The 9,165-nt window shown below is 42.8% G+C and overlaps 1 protein-coding gene across 6 annotated transcripts in view; it reads left to right on the forward strand.

Moving 5' to 3' along the window:
• LOC101987582 (neuferricin) overlaps nt 1-9,165 on the forward strand; it is a 35,956-nt gene that overhangs the window by 5,997 nt on the left and 20,794 nt on the right. For 5 of the 6 annotated variants that reach the window (XR_003377117.1, XR_003377116.1, XR_003377115.1 and 2 more), the window contains exons 2-3: nt 293-433; nt 7,713-7,899. Coding sequence is in view for 2 of the 6 variants with exons in the window: in XM_005349619.3 (XP_005349676.1) it covers nt 293-433; nt 7,713-7,899 (328 nt within the window). In the remaining 4 variants the exon portion in view is untranslated. The remainder of the gene's footprint in view (nt 1-292; nt 434-7,712; nt 7,900-9,165) is intronic. The other variant, XM_026780044.1, reaches the window with a different exon arrangement.

The following is a 9,165-nucleotide window of genomic DNA, read 5'->3' on the forward strand; positions in this document are numbered from 1 at the left end:
CCGAGTGCTGGGATTAAAGGCGTGCGCCACCACCGCCCGGCCTAGTACATGCTTTTTAAGAAAATGGAAGTTTTGCAGAATGGTGGTGGTATACCTTTAATCCCAGAACTTGGGAGGTGGAGGCAGTCGGATCTCTGAGTGCAAAGCCAACTTTGTCTATAGAGTGAGTTTTTGGACAGCTAGGGTTTTACAAAGAAACCCTGTCTTGAAAAACAAAACAAAAAATTGGAAGTTTTACTTGGTACAATAATTGTGATTTTTAACCGAATCTTTGGCAACTTCTTTTCTAAAGGCCGGGATGCATCCAGAGCCTTTGTGACAGGAGACTATTCTGAAGCTGGCCTCGTGGATGATATCACTGGCTTGTCCTCCTCTGAGATACTGATACTTCACAATTGGCTTTCATTCTACGAGAAAAATTATGTATTTGTTGGTATGTAGTCCTTGACCATTGCTATAGATTTCAGTTACTTATTTTGCTATATTTCTCAGGGAACCTGGATTCTTTAGGAACTGGGTTCAAGGTAAAAATTTGAAGCCAGCCTGGGTTTTTCATGTTAAATTCTTGCTGTTAGTGCAGGAGTAATACCCAGAAGATGAAGTTGTGTTTAATCTCGGGAAAGGATTGCCAGGCCTTGTACTGAGACGTCAGTGGCCCACAGTCAATGTCGTCTGTGTTGGATGTGAACAGGCAGCGTCCCTGTGGTCCAATAAGTCAGGATGGCATGAAGCCACTTGTGTGTGGTTCTGATGCTTCCCCTTGATTGCTTGCTGATGAAGCACACATCCTGAGTGAACTGTTTCTGAGATAGAAGTTCTGCTCATCATACATTTATTCATCACTCACTCATTCATTCAGGGTTCCGTGTGGCCTAGCTGGTCTCAAACTCCCTATGTAGATCAAGCTCGCATTGAGTCCCTGATCCTACTACCTCCATGTCATAAATTAATGCCAGTTGTGTGTTGTCCTGCACTTGTTGCTTACTGCTGGTACATGAGGGAACACAACTCTAAATGAGCAGACAACCGACAGACACTGATCACTACAGTCTTTCCTAAGCACCAAAAGCTGGAATGGCTGAGGCCAATCCTTTGGTCTGTGTAGTCCCACCTCTCATGGAGCTCCATGTGGGCATGATTGACTTCTTGCAGATACCACTGTCCTTTTACCACTGGAACAGGTCTAGGTTGGAATTTACTGCCCCTAATGCCGCTAAAGGCTTGCTTTCATTACTGCTTGGGCTTCTTATTCTGAGAATCCTGGTATTTTCCTTAACTCCTCTACTCTACATCCAGTTGTTCAAGCTCTGATTTTATAAGGTCTTTCCATTCCTTTGTTCCTCATCGTCATCCGCCCTTGCTCTTCCTCATCCCACGTTCACACACCTTCCTGTGTTCCCTTAGTCTGTCCTAGAGGTTCCTCTGTACTCGCTGCACCTGTTTCTTCCTATTCTCCATGATGTTGCCAAGTGACAGCTGAAATGTTGCTGCCCCAATGAAGCCCTGCATGCGAGGCAAGCAGCCCTACAGACCAAGCTTCAGATCTAGGCCACGCTTTTTTAATTCTGTTAGCCTGTCAGAAAGTCCCTGGTCATAGAGTCCTAAGTTGTTTGACTGCTTGTGACCAGCTAGGGTTGGGCTTTGTTTCTACTTTCAGCCTTTATCAGAAATGATTTAAAAGTAAATAAATCAAAAAAGAAAGAACTGGACTTTCCCACCGTCCACATGCAGCTCAACACTAACTCCAAAATACATTCTCACGCAGAGGTACCTGCAGGCAAAACACCACTGCATATAAAATAAAAGTAAACAAATCAAGAAAGAAAGAAAGAATCATATTCAGCTTCACTTATGCTTAAATGGGTCAGAGTTATTCTTGAGGTCTAGCTGATATTTTATGGTGAGGTTTTGTTTTATGTTTTTATTTTTCTTGGTTTTTGGAACAAGGTCTCATAGAACCCAGGCTGGCCTCAAACTTGTTGCATAGCTGATGTTGGCGTTGAAGTCCTGATCCTGGATTAAGTGTCCCAAATGTAGCAGGCTTTCTTGTCGGACTGTCTTTGGACCGCCAGTCCACAAATAGTGACTCAGAAACTTTTTTTTTTCGTTTTTTGAGACAGGGTTTCTCTGTCGCTTTAGAACCTGACCTGGAACTAGCTCTTGTAGACCAAGCTGGCCTCGAACTCACAGAGATCCGCCTGCCTCTGCCTCCCGAGTCCTGGGATTAAAGGCGTGCATCACCGCACCGCCCTGCAGCATGTGCGACCACTGCCCGGCTCAACTCAGAAACTTTTTATTAGTTATAAAAGCTTGGCCTTAGCTTAGGCTTTTCCCCAACTAGCTCTTATAACTTAATTAACCCATATTTTTTTATTTACATTTTGCCACCTGACTCAGATACCTCTTAGTATAGCACTTCCAACTTTCTCCAGGTCTGCTGGTGAGCTCATGATTTCTTGAGATTTCTCCTCCCCCACTTTCTCTCTTTCTGCCTGGAAGTCCCACCTATACCTCCTGCCTAGCTATTGGCCATTCAGATTTTTATTATACCAATCATCTTCACGCAGTGTACAAATATCTCACCCATGTATTGGGACTCCAGAAGCATGTACCACTATGTACAGCTTGGGTTTTGTTTGTTTGTTTGGGTTTTTTATTTGTTTTGTTTTGTTTGATACAGTGTCCGACTGTGTTGTCCAGGCTGATGTCGTACTCTGAGATCTGCCTGCCCCTGCTTCCTGAGTCCTGGGATTAAAGATGTGAGCCATCAAGCCTGGGGTAATTTTTTTGTTTTGTTTTTACTTTGGATGTTTAGTAACAATTTTATTATAAGACATTTCCGTTTTCAAGACTATTTTCTTCTAAAATCATATATCTATCCAATGAAAAAGAAAGCAGCAAAGAGGAGTGCGAATGGAATCCTAAGACTCAACAAAGGACGCCATATCAAATGCCAGGAACTGGTTCTCAGTGGCAAGCAGACTAGTTCTCCTGATGTGCTTGGGAATGAGTGCATCACAGTAACAATGGGGAATGTGGTGGGGCGCATGATTGGAAAGCCCACGGGGAGAGTTTCGGTTAGTCAGGATACAGTCAGCTGTAAGTAGTATTGCAGCTGTGATCCTCACTGTGCTGCAGAGCTTCAGGAATGTAGTTGGACATTCCTTTGGGCCACCAGCTCATAAATAATGACATGGAGACTTATTATTAATCATGAAAGCTCTGTCCATAGCTAAGGCTTGTTCTTAACTAGCTCTTATAACTTAAATGAACCCATTTATATTAATCTGTGTTCTATCATATGGCATTACCTCTCTTCCATCTTGTACCTCCTGTTTCCTCTCAGTGTCTCCTGGCATCTCTGTCCTTCCCAGAGTCCTCTCTGTCCCCCAAAAGTCCCACTTAACATCTTCTTGCCTAGCTATTGGCCATTCAGCTCTTTATTACACCAATCACAACACTGCATCTTCACACAGTGTACAAATATTCCACAACACAGGAGTGTGTTCAGTGCAATTCCTGCCAAAGCGTTGACATGGGGACCTCTAAGCATTGTCATGAAAAACCCTAAGTTATTAAAACATTAAATAGCATATTTTGTAGTCTTTGAAATATATGAAGAATGTCGATCTAACTGAAATCTATATCTATATATTTAGAAAATTTAACTAACATGACTACAAACTTGACTATTATTAATGATTATCCATTAACAACCTATATTTCCTAATTATACATTACATTTTTAAATGAACTACATAATCACAATACCTTAATCAAGATCAGAAATACATATACATATAACAAAATTGACCTTAAAATCTACACCAATGCTAATTTTTTATATCTATATCATCTTTCTGTTGTGGGAGCTGTGGGTTGCATTCCTGCCGCCCCAGCTCCTGGTTGCCTGGCTAGCTTATGCTCCGAAATAACAATACACAAATTGTATTTTTTTAAATACTGCTTGACCCATTATATCTAGCCTCTTCTCGGCTAACTCTCGCACCTGGACTAGCCCATTTCTAATAATGTGTGTAGCACCCCAAGGTGTACTTACCGGGAAGATTCTAGCCTACGTCCATCCTGGGTCAGAGCTGAATCGCATCTGCCCGGGAGAGGGGAGCATGGCGTCTGTCTGAGGCGTCTTACCTCACTTCCTCTTCCTCCCAGCATTTTGTTTTGTTTACTCCACCCACCTATGTTTTAACCTATGAGGGCCAAGCAGTTTCTTTATTTTTTAACCAGTGACCTTCCTCCATCATCTAAGACTTTCAGGGATATCAGAGGGTAAAGAAATTCCCAAGGTGCATATTGACTTGAACACAGTTAAGGAGCTATTGTCGTAGTTGCACTGCTAGACCTCAAGGAAAGATGCAACTTTTATTATGATCTAGACACACACTTAGAGACCCAGCTGCTAAACCTGTTCTCATAATACAGCATCTAAAACGCTGCCTCTGCTCCTGCTATTCTCTCTTTAGATACCATGTCTAATGCTCAGCAAGATTGACTCATCCCATGCCATACAAAGCCCTGTGTACCCAAAAAGTTTTGTGGTAAGCCAATCTAAAGACTTCTAATCTGGCACTAAGGTCCTGATTCTTGATCTATTCATATAGCACACATTTAAAACAGATGCTCTGTAGAAGTTGTTTTGAGTACTGGGCCTCACAAGACACTTTGACATCTCAATTCAGGACTGTGAATAAAACATGGATGCATGCTTGGGGGCTGGAATTACCTTTGGAGCTGGTAGCCAAGGGAGATTTCTTGGAGTTACAGCAAAATGGAACCTAGCAGAAGGAAGGGTAGCCATTCTGAGATTTGGGAAGAGTGTAGCAGGCTGAGGAAGCAGTGGTGCCTGGGGTGGGTATCAGCAAGGCCTGGAGTACATGCTGGAGCCCACAGGAATGAGGGAGCAAGTGACCTAGGAAGAGGCAGAGTGGACGAAAGGCTGGTGGAACCTGGAGGCCTAGGTAAGAAGTTTGTATGTTCTTCTGTGCTTTGAGTAGCTACTAGAGGGTTTTAGTCGGGCATAGCAGTGATGAATGGTTTATGTTGAAAAAGAATACTTAAGGAGCTGGAGAGATAGATGGCTCAGGGGTTAAGAACACTGGCTCCTCTTTTTTTAAAAAAAAAAAATATTTATTTATTATGTATACAATATTCTGCCTGTGTGTATGCCTGCAGGCCAGAAGAGGGCACCAGACCTCATTACAGATGGTTGTGAGCCAATATGTGGTTGCTGGGAATTGAACTCAGGACCTTTGGAAGAGCAGGCAATGCTCTTAAGCACTGAGCCATCTCTCCAGCCCCTGGCTCCTCTTTTAGAGTACCGGATTCAGTTCCCAATACCACACGGTAGCTCATAGTCATCTGTAACTCTGGTTCCATGGGATCTAACACCCTCTTCTTATCCCCACCAGGCTCTGAATGCATGTGGTGCACAGAGAGAGGTTCAGTCAAAACACTCACACACATAAAAATTAAAAAGTAAAAAGAGCATCATAAATTTGCAAAACTGAGTCAGGAGATTCTAGCCTAGGCTAGAGAGTGAGGCCCTGTCTTGAAATAAATTCAAGGTTACTAGGTAAGGACATGCCTTAGTGGTAGAACACACATTTCCCATGTATGGAACCCTAGTTCTGGTCTGAGCACTAGGTGGGAAATGCCCCGGAAACCTTGTGGAGGAGGTACTATAGGAAAGCTTGAGCTGCAGACCACACCAGGAAGGCTGTTGTCTTACTCTGTGTTTTGAATAAGGTGGCAGCAGTGGAAATCGACAGGAATGAACAGAATCAGAATATACTTCAGAGAACCGACAAGATTTGCCCATTAGCCACAAATGAAGAGAAGTGCATATCTGAATGGGAAGGGATCAGGAGAGATCCACTGCTCTTGACATAGATGGCCTGAGAGATGTATTAGTTTCTGTTGCTGTGATAAATTATCAGGACCAAGGCAACTCTATTTGGACCTAATGGTTCGAGAAAGAAAGTCCATAATGTCAGCAGAAGCATGGCAGCAGGCCATTAATTAGGAAACTGAGAGATCACATCTTTAAGTATAATCACAGATCAGAGAGAGGGTGTCAACTGGAAGGCCAGAAGAGGGCACCAGACCTCATTACAGATGGTTGAGAGCCATCATGTGGTTGCTGGGAATTGAACTCAGGACCTTTGGAAGGGCATGCCTGCTCTTAACCGCTGAGCCATCCTCCAGCCCCCCGCAACACACTTTCTTTAGCAAGTCTATACTACCTTCCAAGTAGCACCGCCAACTAGGCACCAAGTGTTCAAATGCCTACGCCTATAGAAGACATTTCTAATTTAAAGTAACCACAAGAAAATTGGTAAGGGGGTGAGTGGTACTTGAGAGTATGAATGAAGTCTAGGCCTTTCCGTTGGAACCTCAGTTCAGCTCAGTTGTTGGGATTAACTATAGATGTTGGACCCATACAGCTGGGATAGCTAACCACACTACCTCCATCTTGATCAAAGCTCCTTGAAATGTTTTCTGGGGCTTCCTCCATCCAGGAAGGTGGTGCCTTTTTTTCTTCTTTTTCTTTTTCTTTTTCTTTTTTTCTTGGTTTTTTCCAAGACAGGGTTTCTCTGTAGTTTTGGAGCCTGTCCTGGAACTAGCTCTTGTAGACCAGGCTGACCTCGAACTCACAGAGATTCTCCTGTCTCTGCCTCCTAAGTGCTGGGATTAAAGGCATGCGCTACTACTGCCTGACTGGAAGTGGTGCCTTTTAAGAGACCTTTTGCACCTCAGGACTTGGACACAGCAAGCCATGGTACTCACAGAGAACTGAACCTTTTTTTTTTTTTGTGCTGTCTGTAAGCTGCAACCACTTGGTAGTTGCTTTCATAGCTTAAATATTAAGAAATTTTGAAAGCTAATTTAAAAATTAATATCCACTAAAGACTGAATCAGAAGAAAGTGGTGGAGGAGAAAGCATGGGCCAGTCTGGGTGGTCTAACTAACTAAATAGTTCTGTAAGACAAAGTAATTTGACATAGACCCAGAAAAATGTGAACTAATAAACTGTATATTCACCCAGCATTGACTAAATACGTAGTGTTCCCCCAAACACCCTCATGATTCTGTTCTCAGGGAACTGATGTGATCTGGTGGTGATAAAAACTTGATCATTTCCATATTGGCAGCTAGCTGACTCTTTAGCTCTAGCTAACCAGAACCACAGATTCTAAACTCAAAATAGTAAATGGCCTTGATAGTCTTTCCTATTTATTTATTTGTTTGTTATATATACAGTGTTTTGTCTGCAGGCCAGAACAAAAACACCAGATCTCATTACAGATGGTTGTTAGCTACCTGAACTCAGGACCTCTGGAAGACCACTGAGCCATCTCTCCAGCCCCCTTGATAGTGTCTTTAAGTGACTCTGGAACTTCACAAGCGAGTCTCCATTATCTTTGTTTCTCTCAACACTCTTTATCTTCCAAGCTCCCATAGAACAAGCTTTGAACGCTCAATGGCTTTTTTAGCCCAGAGTTCCAAAGTCCTTCTACAATCCTCCCAAAAATAACTGGCCAGGTCTGTCATAGCAATATTCCATGATTTTGTTGTCAGTTTCTGTTTTAGGGTTCCTGTTGATGTGATAAAACACCATGCCCACAAGGAACTTGGGGAGAAAAGGGTTTATTTGACTTATCCTCTCTTGACCTTTTTCCTTGTTATCCTAGGGAGATTGGTAGGAAGGTTCTACAGAGAGGATGGGCTTCCCACTTCAGAACTAACACAGGTAGAGGCCATGGTAACTGAAGGCATGGAAGCCAATGAAGAGCGACAGAGAGAAAAGCACAAGTTCCCTCCATGTAATGCCGAGTGGAGCTCCGCCAAGGGTAGCCGGGTCTGGTGCTCCCAAAAGAGGTAAGCAGGCTACCTTTCTGCTCTTCCACCTCTCCTGAATTCATCTTCTAAGCCATCCTTTTATTATTTATTTATTTATTTATTTATGATCCAGGGAATCCAGAATTGACTGCTAAGCTAGAGAACTTACATGAGCTCTGCATGTTAGGTCTTCTGAGTTCCATCCATTTCCTTACTGTGATAAAAATACCTGAAAGAAGCAATTTAAGGGGAGAAATTTTTAACCAGTTTTATGGTTGTAGAGTGTACAGTCCACCATGGCAGGGAAAGCATGGTAGAGCAGCTTGGTCTGTGGCCATTGAGATGTGTAGCTATCAGGTCTCATATCATTGTAAATGGGGAAGCTGAGTTTGTTGCAGAACCAGAAGTAGACATAGCCTTTAAGGCCTGCCCCAGCTAGTAACTTCTAGGTAGGTCTTAGTATCAAAGGTTCTACAACCTCCTCAAACTGCTCTAGCTGCTGGGAACCAAGTATTCAAATATATGAACCTGTTGGAAACATGTCATATTCAAACCACAAGATGGGGAATTAAAGAAAAATCCTGATAGTAGAACCTTTAGTAACTGAATGAAAACCTAGTGTTGAGAAATGCATGAGACCTGGGCCTCTTTCCTCACCCCTCAGTCTCCCAGAGATCCTGCTAAAGGAGAAATGCTGGTCTGGTACTTGAATGGCGCAGGTACTATTTCTTTTCTTTTTTAAAATTCAGTTTATTTAATGTCTATGTGGGAATGTCTGTTTATGTCTGTATATGCAGTTGCCTGCGGAGGCCAGAAAAGGACATTGAATTTCCAGGAACTAAAGTTATAGGCAGTTGTAAGCAGCTATGTGGATGCTAAGAATCTAACCCAGGTCCTCTGCAAAAGTAGCTAGTACTCTTAACTGCTGAGCCATCTTTGTGGCCCATAAATTTTCATAATTTTTTTTATTTTTAATTGTATATATACGGGGCTGGAGAGATGGCTTAATGCTTAAGAACACTTGGTTACTCCTACAGAGGACCTGGTACCCACTGATGACTCACAGCCACCCATAACTCCAATGCCAGGGGGTCTGATGTCCTCTTTAGATGTCCAAAGGCATCAGGAACACATGTAGTGTTATGTCCAAGTTTCTGGTCCCCAAATAAATTACTGGAGCCAGATTTCCAATGCAAATTACATGAGGGTTTTGGTTTTTTTTTTTTTTTTTTGGTTTTTTCGAGACAGGGTTTCTCTGTGGTTTTGGAGCCTGTCCTGGAACTAGCTCTGTAGACCAGGCTGGTC

The sequence above is a fragment of the Microtus ochrogaster genome, chromosome 7 (genome assembly GCF_000317375.1).
Source record: "Microtus ochrogaster isolate Prairie Vole_2 chromosome 7, MicOch1.0, whole genome shotgun sequence".
Taxonomy (NCBI): Eukaryota; Metazoa; Chordata; class Mammalia; order Rodentia; family Cricetidae; genus Microtus; species Microtus ochrogaster.